Below are 17919 nucleotides of genomic sequence, written 5' to 3' on the forward strand. Positions count from 1 at the left end.
TATGCCTTTTACAATTCCTCATTTAAAGAGGGATACACACTCACATACACAATTGACTGCTGTCTGGGGAAATGTTAAAATGCATTTAGGGGCCTGGCTAAATGGAAATGCACTCTAAAAACACAGACACAGTATTCTGTTTTATCTGTTGCAAAAAAAAATGTATTTGATTACTTGAGTAAAATTACAGTATCTCTGTTGTTAGTAAGTATTAAATGTTAAAGAAATTGGACCCCCCCTTTCCTTTCAACTTTCCAAGAAAGTGCATGTAACAGTCCAATTTTTTTCTTCCATACCTAATACAAAATAAACAAACACTATACCTGCTCTCTTGATCAAGAAGCATTTGCTCTTGTAAGGAACATATGTACATTTGAATGAAAGTGATATTTCTTATTGTATATACAAGAGCATCTACATTTTCTCCACTGAAGGTTGTTCAAGATGCTATACTTAGCAGCATTGTGAAATTCCAGCACACATTTTCTATCGTGAATATACCTACAAGGCAAAATGTTACGTCTCAGTTTCAACTACCAAAACAACACTTGTTTTCTTTTTCTCTAAAGAATTCTGCGTGCTTATTACTGTACAGAAACTTATTAACATTGAAGACGACTCGAGTAAAAAGCACGATACAAATAGCAGTTCAAAATGGAAATGGTTAAATCTACAAAAAAAAAGTTGAATTTTAGAATAAAAATCAAAAAACCAAACCTTTCAAAGACCTACACTGTTCAGTCTGTACTTTAAGTCTTTTCCTTAAATCTGTTTTGAAAGATTAGACAATGTGTTTGCTGATAAAATTTTCCAGCAGGATCAAAGTGTACATGTATATACAGACTTTATTAGAGATCTAATGCATCACTGAGGCATTGCATCAACACCAGATTCATATTAAACTGGATATAGAAAATAAGTTAATGCCAGATTACAACTGCCTAGCAGGGCAACTTGCAATTGCCATAAATGTTACAGCAAGTTTACAGCACTCTAGTCAATTAGTATTTAGTCCAAAATACAGAAGACCAAAGTTAACGCTTGCATTCTGTTTGCAAAGCAAGGTTATATCACTAATAAATAAGCTTTCTTAGAACTCTAAAGTTGAACAAGGTACAAAAGAATGTCTTCATAATGTTGTAGTTCATAGATCTGGGGAACATGAAGGAAGGGGCGGGATGGGGGGAGGGCAAGGAGTAGGAGGCCACCATAGGTCGCGTTCTGAACAGGAATGAATGCTATGTCTCCAGCCCGAGCTGCTTTAACTCGTGACGATCTCCTTGCTGTCCTCCACGAAGCGGGTGAAGCGGAAGTTGGTTCCGTTCTCACTGCTTGCCATTTTCTCCAGGCCGGCCAGGGGAGCATTGGGCTCTGAGTTCTGGAGCCTCTCCAGGTTTCCCGTCAGCCCACTAATAGGTGAGCTGTTCCCACTGCCGAGGCTTCCAGGAATTGGAGGGATGCCACCATTCTGAATGACGGAGATCTCGTTGGCCTTCATCGCCAGCCCGTTGGAGAGCGCTGCTGCATACTGATTCCAGAAGCTGGAAGGATCCCCACTTCCTGATCTTGCCGCCAAATCCTTCTGGAACATTTCTGGGAACTTGATGGGATTGCCTCCTAGAAATGTCATAGGGCCATCCACAGAGAGCCGCCGACCCCGTCGTGCAGGGGTGCTATTCCACATGTGAGTGCCCATGTGTACCTGAGATATGGGGAGGGCAGGCAGACGGGGGGCGGGGGGGGGGGGGGAAAAAGAGGAGGGGGAGAGAAGCTTAATGGCTGAATCTGTCTCCACTCATATCCCAAATGTCCACAAAGCAAGTGGCCTAAATGCCTATTCTCATCATGTGACAGACTGTGAAGGCAACAGGAACCATGCATTCCTCCTGTCTAGTAATGACGTGCTCACTCTCTGCAGCCCTGGGCTGTCTCCCCTCTTCCTGGGAAAGGATGCCTTACTTACTCTTTTTTTATTACCCATATTTAGCTTATAATGGCCTCAAGCAAGCCAGGCAGTGGCGGATAGCTCCTTTCAGGGTTAGAATTGTTATGTCCACTCTCATTGCAATGGTAAGTATTGTATCTGACACCCTTTACCCTATAAATGTCCTTTTCAGATAGGAAGACGGTATCCCTCCCTGACTGCCCATTGGAGGGCCTGCGTATGGAGGGAAAAGCCAGAAAGTAATTATTCATCTCATAGTACTGGGAGCAATCTCCAGAGAAATACTCTGTCAACAGAAAAATGTACATACTAAGAGCACTCCACTGTTGCTCTAGAACTTAAGCATATTTGCTTTATTTCCAACACATATCAGTAGGAAATGCTGTATAATCAATTACCATAATGCCCATTAGCAGAGCAGTGACATTATTGTTTTTAGACAAACAAACCATGCTGGACTGCATAGTTATGAAAAATAGATGCAAACGCCAAGAGCCCTAATTATTAAGTGATACGGGCAGCACACAGGCCACATGGAGGTCTTTAATCAATATCCCATGGCAACGCCAGGCTGTCTTCCTTGGTAGGTAAAGCAATTCATTTGGTGCACTTAGCAAGACAACATAGAGGCCGCTCCTTCGCTTAGGTACCAAATTATTCAATGTGCACTGACATTCAGTGAGCTGCAGCTTGCCCTTGTCCCTGCCACGATCCCGACCCTCCCAGGCACCCTCGTTTCTCCCCCATCAACCATGTGCAGCAGGTTCCCTTGCAAGAGCTCTCTCCCTGAATATCTGGGCTGATGACTCTGGGGGCATGCACTATAGATAATCAATGGCAGTGGGACAGGGTTGATGGAGTGGGTATGGTGCAGACAGAGCAAGATACCTTAAGATTGCCTTTAGTCGTGAAAGCTCTTCCACAAATAGTGCAAGCAAAGGGTTTCTCTCCAGTGTGAGTTCTCTCGTGAATCTGCAGGGCACTCGACGAGGAAAAGGTTTTGCCACACGTGTTGCAGTAGTGCTGCTTGGGAGTTCTCCTGGGCAGAGCAGGGAGCAGAACTGGGGATGTGGCAGAGGAAGACAGAGGCCCAGACGGGACGTGACTGGTGGGGGTGTCCTTACTGTCCTGAGGAGAAATATGCACGAAGCCGTTGACCTCTGTTTTGATGAGAGATGACAACGAGTTGGCGGGAATCACCGCCGAGTTCTGATTGGGGCCAAGGTTGGAACTGGGCTCAAAGAGCTGGGATGGCAGATCTCGCATCTGATGTGTCAACATGTGCTGCTTCAAATTACCCTTTGTGGAAAAGCCACGATTGCAAACTGTGCAAATAAATGGTCTCTCTTTGGTATGACTTCTATAGTGAATGTCCAAGGCACTCTGACAAGCAAATGTTTTGCCACAAATGTCACAAGCAGTGTTTTTAAATTTACCCCGGTCTCTAAAAGGGAAGAGGATCCCCAAAGAATCTTCTTTGATGATTTTCTCTGCGTGACTAGATGTCAAATCCAAAGCCCCACCATTCACTGGGGTGGGAGACAAACCATTGGCAAACTCACTTGGGACCGCTCTCTGTGGTTTCTCCTCAACGCTGGGTGACTTGTGGAACTCCTGGGTGCTGTTGGACGGGGACAGAGCCTGCATGGAAGAGGTAGACTCTGAGATGGCCGGGCTGCCAGCACTTTGGCTCTCCATGTCACCACCCACTGAGGATGAATCATTGGTCAGGACATCCCCCTCGACCGACCCATTCTCCACTGACTTCAGGCTGGCCTGCAGCTGCTCTGCCAGGCCAGCATTGATCATCTTCATCTGATTTTCCAAAGCAGCGATGCTCGACATCTCGAGGGGCAAAGGCGAAGAGGATAAGCTGTCTTGGGAGGCGTCTGCAGACTTAGGTGTATCGGGGATGCTGCCCTCAGGACAGTCTTCCATGTTTTCATCGGAGAAGTTGTCTAGGTCATCAAAATTTTTCTCATCGAAGGAACCTGTGTCGGACTCCATGGACTCAGGGTAGCTGTCGGGGACTGGGGTGTTGGGGATCTGGCCTCCCATATGCATTCGGATGTGCTGCTGCAGGACCACAGCGTTCGTGAACTTCTTCTGGCAGATGGGGCAGGAATGCTGGACTCTGAGCGGGGGCATAGCACGATGGACGCTGTAGTGGGTTTTAAGATTCCCTTTTGTGGTGAAAGCCCGGCCACAGATCTTACACTTAAAGGGCCTCTCCCCAGTGTGTGTCCTGTAGTGCATTTTCAAGGCGCTCTGGCAGCTGAGAACCCGGTGGCAGATGATGCACTCATTGGGGTCAGTGGCCTTCTTGTCAATGTTTTCTACCAGTTGCTGAAGCTTGGACGTCTCTGATGCCTGGGCTGAGTCCAGGAGTCCCCCAAAAGGAAACTTGGCCTTGAACTGCTCGGACATGAGCGGCAACAAAGGGTTGGTGAAAGTGGTGGCACTGCCCACAGGGCCGCAGTCTGCCGCTGGGGAGCTCAGGGCGCTACTGCTCGCCGTTGGGACTGAGTTGGTGACCACGCCACTCTCTTCGCTTTTGCCACCGGAGGGTGGCAGAGTGGACCCTTCGGCTTCCTCTGGGAGCCCACCTAGGTTTCTTGTGGCCGGCTCAGGGCCCCCCGAGTCACTTTTGACTGAGCCTGGGGGGCTGGTGGCAGAATGGCTGATGGGGATTGGGGCTGGCTCTTCTGTCTTGATGAAGGGTATGAGGCTTGGGAGGGTCGGGGGCAACGGCAGGCCGACTGAAGTGGTCAGAGTAGGCAGGACTGGTTTGGTGTCTAGCCAGCTGGTGACTGGCTTCTCTGGAGGGATGGACATGCCGTATGGGATGCCAGTACTCGTGGGGATATTGTCCAAATGCTCAGGCACAGGATAGGGGTTCATCTGGATATGAGGGTATTTCTCTTTGTGGCGCTGAAAGTGGACTTTCAGATTCCCCTTGGTGGAGAACCTGTTCCCGCAGATGTTGCACTTGAACGGCCTCTCTCCGGTATGGGAACGCAAGTGGATCTGCAAGGCACTGTCACTCCCAAAGACCTTCGCGCAGAACCTGCACTTGTGTTTGAAGAATGCCTCATCGGAAGTACTTTTCGCTTCAAAGGCAGTGACATTTGGTGGCTTGCTTTTTCTTTGCTGGGCCAAGGCAGACAAGGAGTTTAAATCCTCTGCAGTTGTTCCGATGTTGGGCAAAGGGCTGGGGAAAACCGAGTTAGCGGGGGCTGGCTGAGGTAGAAGTGGATTAGACGCAGGACTTAATAAACTGCTTATTGCAAAAGCTGGTGAGGACGATGATGAGACCGCTGGGTTGCTGACATGGGAGGCCCCAGCACTTGAAGCCACTTTTTCAGAGGACGGGGTGGTAACTGCCGCTGCCAATATGTTCATACTGGGAGAAGAGCCGCTGTTGGATGGAATGATGGTGTTGCCAGAACTGCTCTGAGGTAGCTGGATTGGGGGTAGCTGTTTCACACCACTAATGCTGGCAGATTGGCTGGCGAGGCTCTGTGCCAATCCAGCTGCTGCTGCCAGCTGCTGAGATAAATGGGAACTTAGCGTGGACAAGGGGTTGGCAGATGTTCGTAAAGTACCTTGAGAAGGACTAGAAGATGTTGGCAAGTCTGCGTTCTGGGAAGCCAACAGCAATATTTGGTGACGAATCTGTTCGATCAATTGCAGCTGGTGGATCTGCTGCTGCTGCAGAGCTAGGAGCTGTTCCATGAGGGCTGGGACGGCCAGCTTGCCCCCCGAGGCCCCGCCGCACCTCGCTTCCTGGGAGAACTGGGCCACCGCCACCTTGGTGCTCTGGAGGTTCTCGATGATGACGTTGCTGTTGATCACGGAGAAGTTGCCCAGTGTTGTCAGGTCCCCGAGTTGAGGTAGAGAGGTTGTGATCGCTGAGGTACCTGTGGAGGAGCCGCTGCTGCTGCTGCTGCTGCTGCTGCTGCTGCTTGGGGCGGTACTGCTGTGGCTGCCACTGGAAGTGCTGCTGCCGCTTTTGTTAGCAACCGGGGCCTCCACCTCCATGGACTCTTCCCTGTCAAGTCCGTTGTGTTCTGAAAGGTCGCTGCAGTCCACTTGATCTGTTTTGTTAACTGTGTCACTCATTTGTTCATCAGGATTATCGGGAGGGGGGCTGGGGGAGAAGGTTTCGGGTGGGGAGGCTGGATTTTCATTTACGATTAAAACTAATTGATTTTTAGTACAGTTCTTCTTGTGGAGCAGAAGATCTGATAATTCAAAGAACTCGGCACAGCACCGGCCACAGACGTGGGCATCCTTGCTCTTAGTAGGGCGACTCGGTTGACCTTTTTCTGTGTCTCCTACAAATGTCAAAAAGGTGCAGGGTTAGTAAAGGGGCCAGGACACACAGTCACCTATGACTTAAAAACAAAAAAAAAGGGCTAATCAATGGTTTTTTACCTGCAAAACTCAAAACTGTAGCCCCTGAAAACCAATCAAGATTACCTAAGAACATCCATAATTAATTTTTAAGGGTATGGAGGAATTCTATCCATCCAGTATCTCAGAGAGTCGTGGCCTTCAGATAATTCATCAAAATACAAAATACTACAAATGGGAAACATTTGTGCATGATGAAATTCCATAGCAAAATATTGATTTCCAATCTTTTATACACCTTATTGTCTACTCGTCCGGAGAGGGTCCACAAACCACTCTGAGGACTTATTAGGCTCTTGAGTTTCTGTCAACCTTATTCATTTTCAACCGACTCAAAGATATCTGTGACAGTTTGTTCTGTCACTAAACTAATTTGTAGTCATTCAGGTTCCAATCAGTTGTTGACGAGGGGGAAAAAAAAATGCATATCATCAAGCTGTAGACTGACAACTTGAAAATCACCTCAAGCCCCTACCTCGAACCTGCGCTAAGTCTGATCCGTGACAAACACACTTTAGTCACATCAGTAACAAATCCTCCAGACCGCTCCTCAAAACTCACTTGAACACAAAAGGAACGGCAACATACACAATGAAGAGAAACACAATGATCATAATCCGTTACAAGGCTGGCCTGGCACCTATATATCACTCCCTGGCATGTTTATTTTTAAAATTAAAGATGTAACTCCGGCTACCATTCCACTAATCAAAGAATATATGCCACTATGCTCCGAATGGCAACATTATGCCTCTAAATATTTCATCAAAAGTGCTCTCTATGTCTATAAAAACTGGCACAAGATTTACATTTCTGATTAAACATCAACTTCAAGAAGGATGTGCAGTTGAGAAGTGCTCCCATCTCCTAAGAAATAATTCTTGGTTTAGAGTTTGAAATGCTTTGCAGCTCTCCTTGTCTGAATGCCTTTAAAAACAGTTTGCTCTTAACTGTTATCAATTGTTTAACAGATTGTCCTGAACCTTTTATTATAAAAATCCCTTTATTTCATGTTTGTTTCCATTGGTTGCTCAGATGTCTTCTCACTAAGATCCATTTGTAAATTAAACAGAAAAATCTCTAACTCCAAGCTAACATCCTATTCAAAGACAGGATGGCTTCCCATTGTTTGCCCAGCATGGGGAACATCAACTTCTGTTGTACAAATGGTGTGTGGTCATCTAAGAAGGCTGTGGAAAAAAAAAAAAAAAAAAAAAAACTGTTTAATTCAAGGATTACCTCCCTGCATGCTTTTCTGCAGAACTGAATCAGATAATAGGTAGTTTCCATGACTTCCAAATTGAATCTCCCAGAAAACTTGCATAAAACAAAGTAATTGCAGATATGAATAAATGTAAAATCAAAATGCTTTTTTCAGTAAACTTAAAGTCCATTGGAAAGTGTCAGCTGTTTGCCTTTTTGTAGTAAATATTTTTAAAAACTTGACTAGTTTTGCATTCCAGAAAATAAAATTAATACCTAAATACTAACTTCTGGAAATTCCTTAACTCTATTTGCCTTGAGTGATGCCGAAGTTGATTAGAATCCCTGGTGAAGTATGCCAAATGTACGCACATTTTATTCACTGGGAGTGTTATTTGAGTAGCTAAGTTATACTTAACAAGCCAGCTTTCCTAATACCCATCTTTTAATCTCCACAAGGGTATAGTGCAAAATGCATTAACATCACCAAACAAATCTTAGTTGTAGCAGAAAATACCAATAATGATTTGGTTTTAATTTAATGTTTAATCATCCTAATTGGCACTGGATTCCTATGCACATGGAAGGTGCTCTTTTAAGCACTTTCTGCTTCTCCCCCTGCCTTAAAATCATATAAACAAAATATTAGATGAAATTTGCTAAAGTTATGTTGCTTAACTTGGGACAAAAATAATGTGACAAAAAATTCTCTTTAAAGCTTCTTATTTTGACAACCAATTTTAAATGATGCATCCATTTCAGATGCTTATTTTAAACTAGGAAATGCAATTCCTAATATATTCAACAGAAATGTTATTTCTTTCTCTTTGCACATTTCCATATGTAATGGTTATGTTTCCATCTACTTTTACAGCCAATTATGAAGGAACAAAAGCTATTCTGTTTGTTCACACATTTTCAACAAAATGCATTAAAACTATTATGTCAGCATGTTCTATTAAGCTCTGCATTCAGTGGAAAATACTTTTCAACCAGCTCACATTTATCAAAACATAAAGCCACTTTAAAACACAGTTTTGCTTGGTCAGCTGGGCTTAGACAAATAATGACAGATTCAGAACTAAATAACTAGCAAGGGAAATCAGAAAACTGACTTCATCAATTGTACACATTACAATGTAGTTGCTTCAAATATTTAGCACATCTGTGCTCACGATTAAAAGAGATTTTAATTCTTTATAACTTGCAAACATCTGATATTCTCATAATAAATAGAGAAAGTAAAAGGCAGGTTACTTTATAGGATTTAGCTGATTATTACTTCCCTGCACTCGAATTCTGCATTTGTGCTGCCTCAAGACTCACTTGAGAATTTTCAAGTTTTTCAACCTGAACATTTTTATATTTAGGATTGTGCTAACTGGATGGAAAATATAGATGTTTAAAAATAAATGCCTGCCTGCTTTTAAGAGACTGTGTTAAAAAGTTGCCCATATTTTAGCTTAGGTTTTCACAACATTTTTAATAAGCTGACATTTGATCTCACTGTAGAGTGAACTAATTTAATTTCCTGATGTTTATGAACACCCCCACACCCCCAAAATACTGGTATCTATTTTGATTTATTTCAAAAGCAGGTGTTGCTACACTGTAATAATTCTTAACTTTAAATCTATCTGCATTCGGAACAAAACTCCAAGGAAACAGTCTTTTATTTAAAAAAAAAAAAAAAAGACAAAACATGAGGACTAGTTGGACTCTTTACCAAAGGGAATATTTTAAGTTGTAGTAAGATACACACGCACACACACATTCTCTCTCTCTCTCTCTCACACACACACACACACACACACACACACACACGAACAGTTCTAATTCATTTTTCTGATTGTCTGCTATCTTGTATCTCTCTCAGTAATCTGTTACACAGGATTGCAACTGGTGACCCCATTATAGTAAATACAGTTGCCTTGTTCCTTGTACTATGGTGAAAATAACATTCCTGTTCCTTTTCTATGGATTTTGCATGCAGATTAATTTTGTAAGCAACCCTAGTCAGATACCAAAATTTAAGAAGCAGTGGTTTTCTAAGTATGTACACACAAACAGATATTTGGAATTTTCTGGGCCTTTTGGTAGGGGGAGGGGAAGAGTGATCTTATACCTCCACCAAATTTATATTAAAATCCCAGATGCTTTAGTTCCTGTTGTACTATTTAGGTACTTGATGCCTAATTCAAATCTGTCAGTTTTTCATCCTCTGAACCAAACTGCAGAATCGGAAGCAGAAAATTCAAGTGTTCTACCCTATCTGTCTACTGAGAAAATAAAAATAAAACTATGCCCCACACAGAAAGGTTTAGCCAGCCAGGAAAGGAAAAAAACAAAACAAAAAACAAAAACAAACCACCTTACTCTACCAGATTTAGTTTTCTTTTTTGGAGCTCTTCAGAAAGACACTTCACTGTACTTCCCATTATGTTAAAATTGCATTTACATTTCTTAATAGAATTGCTCATGACAGTGGTTTTGGAGTCCTTAATTTTAACAGCCTGTTCCTTTTCTTATCACAAACATATTTGATTGATTGGTCTTTTATCTTTTTTTTTTTTTCTGCACCGACCTGGGAAAAGTCTGAATCCAAATGTCCAACTTAAGATTCCCAAGAAATGTTAAACACTACGACATATGCTGTGCATATTTTCTGTGATGTCTAAAGTTTCCTCGATGTGATATGCCACCAAATGACAAATTTCCTGGTACCCTCCAAGTTCACTCACTGTTCTGACCGGGATTAGCGTATTCTCTAGTGGAAGAATACAAGTGAAATCTCTGAAAAAATAACATGGACGAGGCATTGCTTTTAAAATAGTGATCCAAGCCCACCTAATGTACACAATAAATGAAAGGGGGAAATGTCTTTCCCATGGATGAATCAAACTGAACACTAGATGGGGTTCCAGTTGCAAGGGTTTGTTCAAAAACTTCTTTGTGGCTTTCCTATTGCAGTGACGCGTAAAAAAGAGACTCCTTAAGGCAAGATCTAAACTTTGACTACATAAACATTGGCAAAGGCACAAGAAACTAAATCCCTGTTGTTTGAGGGTAAAACTGAGCTATGGGAACTACCTGTCAATCTTCCCCTTTGGGGGTCTGGCATCTGAGGGTGACAGGGGAATAAGGTTAGGAAAAGAAGTCAAGCTGATAAGGTGAAACTAAAATAAACTACTAACTTCCTGCTAAGTGACTAGCAGGATTCAATTTGGGGGTCACTGGGAAGATACTGAAGGACATATTATGATCTGGACCTTGTCACCTTTGCATGGGAGGAGGCTAGCAAAGGTTAAAACAGCTTGACACATCTAGGTTTTCTAAAGCCTGGCACACAAACTTTTTTCTTTTTTGGGGGAAGGAGTGTTAGTTCTTCGGTTAACTTTCCACCTCTTTTGCCAAACTACTTCAGTTTTAATAATCTAAGAATATTTTTGGAATATTCTGGTGCTATCTGCACCAAGAAGTGTCTCAGTAAAACCTAGCTGAGGTTGTAGAAGGAATTTGTTCTGGTTCCTACACAGAGTTTGGCTTTTGACAATTTCGAAAACTTAACCAGTCTGCCTATTTCTGTCCCAGTAAGATCTCCACCACAAAAATGTGGAGTTCTACCTTCTAAAAGTTTCTGTTGGTAAAGAAAACTTGCTACCTCCAAAAGTATAAAGAAAAGAAATAGAGCCCCCAAAGAAGAATCTATACATTGGCACTTGTGCCAATGAACTCTAGGGGAAACTTGATGTAAAATAAACCACAAAACATTCAGTATCACATATTCACTTTCACACATAGTACCCTCATGCCTAACTAGACTTTGCTCGTACGTGTGTTTGTTTTTTTTTTTTTTAACATTTTACAAAGTATGTGCGGCCTGAAGCAAATCACAAAAAACCAGTTTGCATTTTCTCATTCAGAATCTTCCATTATGGCAAACTTAAAACAGCTCTGATTAAACATGAATTCTTTCCAACTGCCTTATCTTGCAGGTGTTGGTATTTTTTAAAAAAGCAATTAATTATAGTTCTCGCTAACCTTTTGGGCCCAGAGATCAAGGTGTTGCTATAAAGCTGCTCAAAATGAGCAAATTACTTTGGTAAATCATAGAATTTCATTATTAAGATAAATAAGAGGAATTTTTATGATACTTCATATGATTGTTAGTGTTTTAGCTGCAATTCATGGTGTTTCATTCTTCCAATATTATCTTTTCCTTGAAAAAACTGAGCACCAAAATACTTTTTAAATAAATGAATGGAGTCTAAATGGGCCATCCATGTAGAAATTACAGGTATCTTAAAAACGCCACCAAAGGAAGAACCCCAACACGCACACACACAACACACAACTGAAATCCCAATTTATAGTAAAGAACCCACAAATAAAATCATTGGTTTCTAATATTCCCTTTCCTCAGAATTATTTACTTGATAAACAATCTTTCCAGTAGCAGTCATATTTCTGCAAGTAATTCAAGACTTGTTGAATATCATCGAGAAGATAAGTCATATTTGCCATAATCTTGGTTTTTATAAGAAGCAGAAAAATCACCAAGTTTAGAGTGTTTCTGGCATAGCAGTTGCACACCAAAGTAAAATAAAATACCAGCATCCTGAAATAGACCAAATACTCGGGTTTTTTTTTTGTTTTGGTTTTTGTGTTTGTTTTTTGTTTGCACTTGCTTCAGATGAAGCTGGCTGTGTGGCTTCTTAGCATGGTCTGGGTTTTCTTTGTAAGCACACACATACTCAAACACACACAGGCAGGACACACAACAGCAAGCAGCCCTAGCTGCTTTCAGCTTTGGGAGCCGCTTCTTCAGGGCTCCTGTAACTTGGGTCTACAAACTTTTCTAGGTCTCACTCTGGGTAGAAGTCATACAATTAGAGGTGCTGGTAAACGAGAAGTGCATGAACTAGATTTTATTTGGTATGTTTCATATTTCCTTTGTCATATTTCAAAGACCATCTCAAGACATAAGTAATCAGAATGTTTGAAAAGGGGCTTGCCATCTAAAAATGTAACAATGTTTCTTTACGTAAAAAACAAAACCAAACAGAAAACCCAGCTACTCCTAGAAGTATGGGTTATATGTGGGGAGAAGAACGAGATTGCTGAACTCACTGCAGAAAAGGTGACTTTTAAAAGGTAACCTTGAGTTATGTCATGAACTTTCAATGCCATTTATCTCAGAACTACTTCCAAATAAAAAGAACTGGAGTATGTTAGGCCCTCCTGTATGTCCAGCGTTGGGGGAGGATTACTTGTGTACTAATATTATTACAACACACTAAATCCTGAAACCCTATTACAAAATCTACCCTCTAGGCAACTTCTCCCAAACTTATTGTTCAACCATGTAAAAACAGTCATAACCTAAAACCATTACTACTGAAGAAAAAGAGGAGGGGGTGGGGAGAGGTGAGGAAAGAAGGCTGGGAGGGGGTGTTTCCTAGGGAGCCCCTAACAGTTTAGTGCTTCTTTAGGACAATGTACCAGCTTTTGGGAAGAGAAAAGAAAGGAAGGAAGAGAAATCAAAAGGAAAGAGAAAGAAAGGAAACTTGATGGAGTTAACTAACTTACCTCAAAGCTCAAATAAACTAAACTGAAAAAATTAGTACTAATAAAGAATAATGGTAACAGGTAGTGAACTCCTTTTATACTATTGCTTTATGAGAAGACCTAACTATTAAAAATTCCTGATACAGAAGGCGAAAGGCAAGGATCTAGCACGCATCATTTCTCCTAGAAGGCCGAGACTTTTTTTTTTTTTTTGAAAATGTAGAAAACCAGTACAAATTTACAAAACGCACTAGAAAATGCTCTCTTATCTCTAGTTTGCTTTTTTTGTGTACAAACTGTTAACTTGAACAGTTTTCCGGTGCAAAAGGTCTCACCAGAAACTTTAGGAAAGATGGGTGTGGGTGCGGGAAGCAGAAGAAACTAAGCTGAGAAAACCCGGAAAAATACTCGGCGCAGCTGCTGCGGCCTTGGGTCATCTCACCTCCATCTACCCCGCGTGCTTGCTTTCGCTTGGGGTGGAAAGCGGGGTTCAGGGGCTCTTTTCAGCGGACTGAGAAATCGCAGAGGCCATGGGTAAGGATTCAAGCTTGAGCAAATACTGGGGGACGGGAGGAGGGTTATTGTAAAGCATTTTCTTAATTGATTTCAAGTCCCCCATTTTTTTACAGGAACCCCAAGTCAGGACTCCCCTTTTTCGACAGCGGGGGTAAAGGGAGCGGGGGTCCCTTCGCTTCACTGTGCTCCAGCTCTACCGAGAGGCAGGCCTCTGGGAAACAAGCCGGGGACCCGGGGACCCGGGCGGCCGCAGCTTAGTGGGCTGAGGTGCCGATCACGGGCAAGCTTCGGAGCTCTGTCGGGGCCCAGCTCCCTCCTCCACACCCCAAAATGCCGCCTAGGACGTGGGCATCCCGAGCGGCATCCGGAGCCGCTGAGAACCCGCCGAGGTTGCTCCTTGTCCGTCCTCCCGCAGCCGAGAGGCCAGCATCGCGCCGGGACGACCCGGGGACCCGAGTCCGGGCGCCGCTGCATCGCCTCGGGCGCTAGGCCTGGGAGCTTTGAGGCGGTACAGTGAAACACCTTTAGGAGCAAGGAGGGATTCCAGGTGTCCTCCCTCTGCACCCCAACTCCCTGCCCGGATATCTTCCACCCTTTGCCAGAGCTCCCACACACAAACTTTGTTCTGGACTTGTTCAGCCCCTTCGGGACCCACAGTTGTCGCCTCCATCGGAGAAAGAGAGTGCCCCTGTTTCAGGGGGGTTTCCACTCTGGCTGGTCACCCGCAAACCTGAAAAACTATCCTACGACTTCTTCCCCGACTCCCCTGGAAGTAGGGAGCACCACGATCCGCAGAGGGCGCATACCGACCGTAAAGATTTTGGGGGACAGAGGGTGTAATTGTCGGGGGAAGAGATGCGGAGATAAACTTTGCGAGCCAGACCCGGACACTTTCCCCGTCCGTTTGCACCGTCTCCGGAACAACTGGCGGCCAGCGGCACTCTCCACCCCGGCCGCGACCCCAGCGGGTCAGGCGCTGGCGCCCCGACACCAGTCCCCATCTTCTTGCAGCTCTGAACCTCCAAAGGCACCCCGTTCTAGCGCGGGCCGAGGGGGAGTGTGCGCGTGGGGCGAGGGGGGTGCAGAGAGCTCCCCCACGCTCGGAGTTCAGCCCAGCGCCCGAAGTAAACTTCCCGCTGGCAGCAGGGCCGGGAGTCGGAGGCCGGGCCGGGGGCCCCCCCGGGGCGCGCCGCGGGGAGCGCCAGGGGCCCCGTGCGGTCCGGCGGGGACGACCTCCGCCCGCACCCACGCCTCATGGGGCTCCCGGATCCCGGCAGTGGCTGGGATCCCCGGAAAAGCCGGGACAGAGGAGCCAGGCCGGCATGCCCGCCCTCCCTCCCCCGGGAGGACCCAACAACTCCGGAAAGATCCTGCCGGGAGATGTGTTCGCTTTCCCCGGGGCAGCCGGGAAAAGCCCAGCAAAGGCATATTGAAAATTAAAAAGAAAAAAAAAAAAATTACGCCGAATGGAAGAAGCAATCGGGGCCGCGGCGGCGGCGAGGTAGGGGGCGCGGGGGCCAGCCGCGTGTGCGTGGGTCCGAGTGTGCGTGAATGTGAGTGCGTGTGTGTGTGTCCACGGCGCGGGCCGGAGCACTCACCATCTCGCCGGGGGAGCGAGGCCACTTCGGGGTCGGATTGGAAATGTTGAGGCTTCGCTTGCTTCCTCCGCGACATGCTGGCTCAAACATCAGCTGGGGCAGAATAAAAAATTACTAAAAAAAAATCTTCTCAAAATTACGGAAATCGAGCGGCGGCGGCGGCGGCGGCTCCCCCCGCCCGCCGGCCCGCCCGCCCCCTCCCCGGCTCCCCGGCCCCGGGCGCAGCGCGCATGTGTCCTACTATAATTATGATTATCAATAATGCATTGCGATTAATCATAGAGGGGCTCTTTGAAAGGCGATTGGCACCGGGCCAGCGCTATTCAAACCCGCTCGCCTTAATCAATTAGTTCGTGATTTGCTGCAGACCCCTGTCTCTCCGCGCGCTGGCCCAATAAGCCGGCCGCGGGGCTGGCTCTGCACGCCGCGCCGCCCGACACTGGGTTAACCCTCTTTGCGACCGCCCGGGACTCCGCGGCCAGGCCGCCGGGGGCCGGCCTCCTCTCCACTGCGGGCCCGGCGCCCCGGCCGGCGCCCCCCGCTCTCTCTCTCTCCTCTCCCTCTCCCCTCCCTCCTTCGCCCCCCTATCCCGGGCTGGGCCGACCCAAATTAGCATGCCCTCCCCGGAATTGAGCCGCCCCGGGTCGGGGGTGGGGCCGGGCGGCGGGGGCTGGGGACTCAGGCTGGCGGCGCGCTGCGAACTTCCCAACTCGGGCGCGAGGCGCGCCGGCCCGCGGGGGGAGGGAGTCCCGCGGCGGGATTTGGGGGGAGGGCGTCCCGTTTCGTGAGTGTTTCTTCGTTTCTTTAAGAGCTACCAGAAAGCAGCCCACCCCCACCCCCATTAAAAAAAAATAAGCGAGTGGGGAAGAGCCAGCCCCACGCCGGTCCGCCTCCCGCCCACGGCTCGGCCTCCCTCCCGCCTGGCTCGGCGCTCCTCAGCCCCGAGTTCTCCATCCCCTGGATCCCGGGCTCGCGGGGGCGCGGAGAAGAGGATCCAGGAAAGGTTTGGGAACCTGATGGGTTTGTGGCCGGGGGGAGGGGCAGTTCTCCCGCCACCCCATCCCCTCCCCGCCAGGGGCCCTGATCCTCCAGCCTCTTGCTTGCTCCCTCGCTCCCTTTCTCTACCTCGGACATTCCCAGGACAATTAGGGCTGAAGTTTTCGGGAGAAGCAGCCCAGAGCCCGTGGGATAAGGGGGCGGCCCGGCTCCGCCCAGGACCCCTCCCGGACCTCCCCCCCGGCTGCCCCGGTTGGCTGCAGGGCGCGTCACTCCGCAGGGAGGCGGCGGCAGCGGTGGCGCCGCAGAGCCCCGGGCGGGCGGAGAGCGGGGACCGGCCTGGGCTGCGAGTTCAGCTCCGGCCGGGGGGAGGGGAGGGGCTGCTGCTCACCCTGAGCGCAGCAGCCTACACCGGCCTGGAGAGACACGGCCCGGCCGGAGCAGGCACTGGACTGGGCCAGTCCCCGGGACCCCTGGGCACCCCGCCCTGGGGAGGGGGCTGCGCCCCAGCCTTCGGGGACGAGGTGGCGGCCCAGAGCCGGGAAACTGGGTTGGGGGTGGAGGTGGGGAGGTGTTCTGTCCGAGGCTGCCTGGTGGCGCGGAAGCTCGCCTCCACTTTTCAGGCACTTGCCGAGCGCTTCGCCCAAACTTTTTGCTCTATAACCATCTCCCCCAAGCTGAGATGCAACCTCCCTATCCGCACCCCAGAGCCCAGAGCCCAGAGCCCAGAACCGGGAGCCCGATCCCTCTGCCGGGCTCAGGCGCCCGCGAACCTGAGACTCGGTACGCGGCTCAGCCTAGCTCTTTCCCTTGCGCCTCTGGGTCTCCTCGCTCCAAGATTCTCGAAGTCCTGCGCCCGAAGGACTAAACTAAATTTCGGCTGAGTAATGGGGGAGAAGGGGGGTGCAGATACACAATCCCTGCCCTATCTCGCGATCAGGAAAGGAGAGAGCTCCTAAGGACGCCCCAATTCGCGAGCGCCCTTCAGTCTAGCTGGTGACACGGTCGGTTCGCGCGAAGTGGGCACCAGTCTCTCGAGCCGACTTCGGGTACTCCGGACCCGTACTGCGCTCCTGTAAAGGACCCCTTCCCTTTCTCTTAGCTTCTTAAATCTTTTCTTTTATTTTTAAGGTGTAAATGTGTTTGTGTGCCGGTGAATGTTTATTTTTCATCTGCTGACTTTATTATTTTTTTATTGGTATAACTTCTCCCTTCTTTCTCCCTGATCGTCCGTTTTCCACCTTTTCTCTTACTTTCTTCTCTTCTGCCCTCGCTGACTCCCTAACACACACATTTCACACCTTCTCCGCCTCACTCTCCCTTTCTCCCCAGGTCTTGATGGGTACAGTAGATTTTGATAAAAAGACAAACGAAGCTATCAGTAGGGCTGATGTTGAAGAATGAAGATAATAATGTTTCCATAGGTGGTGCTTCAAATGCCATTATTTCTCACTGAATATTTAAAGAGATCCCTCGGCAAAGATGGATCTGCGCGCTCCTGGGGTGTGAGCGGCTCGCTTCTCCCAGACCCCGGGGAACGTGTACGGGAGCACGTGTAAATCCCGCACCCGCCCCCTATCCCACAAACAGGGGTCCTTGCACACCCGCCAGCCCACACTCTCCCAGGTACACGAACGCGTTAGTGTGCACTTGCACACTCCTTTCCCGGAATGTGCC

At 47.2% G+C, this 17919-nt stretch overlaps 1 protein-coding gene across 3 annotated transcripts; it reads right to left on the reverse strand.

Moving 5' to 3' along the window:
• Positions 1 to 127: 127 nt before the first annotated feature.
• SALL1 (spalt like transcription factor 1) lies at positions 128 to 16393 on the reverse strand. Of its 3 annotated transcripts, XM_023209835.1 has the most exons (4): positions 16372 to 16393; positions 15247 to 15339; positions 2834 to 6282; positions 569 to 1702 (listed from the first exon to the last, which is right to left on the reverse strand). In XM_023209835.1, the coding sequence occupies exons 2-4, from the start codon at positions 15320 to 15322 to the stop codon at positions 1262 to 1264; spliced, it is 3966 nt and encodes a 1321-aa protein (XP_023065603.1). In that variant the 5' UTR covers positions 15323 to 15339; positions 16372 to 16393; the 3' UTR covers positions 569 to 1261. The 3 variants fall into 3 exon arrangements, with proteins under 3 accessions (XP_023065602.1, XP_023065604.1, XP_023065603.1); XM_023209834.1 differs by lacking the exon at positions 16372 to 16393 and having other exon boundaries at positions 128 to 1702; positions 15247 to 15543; XM_023209836.1 differs by lacking the exons at positions 15247 to 15339; positions 16372 to 16393 and adding an exon at positions 14459 to 14669 and having other exon boundaries at positions 138 to 1702.
• Between the last annotated feature and the right edge of the window lie 1526 nt (positions 16394 to 17919).

Source organism: Piliocolobus tephrosceles, chromosome 17 (genome assembly GCF_002776525.5).
Source record: "Piliocolobus tephrosceles isolate RC106 chromosome 17, ASM277652v3, whole genome shotgun sequence".
Lineage (NCBI taxonomy): Eukaryota > Metazoa > Chordata > Mammalia > Primates > Cercopithecidae > Piliocolobus > Piliocolobus tephrosceles.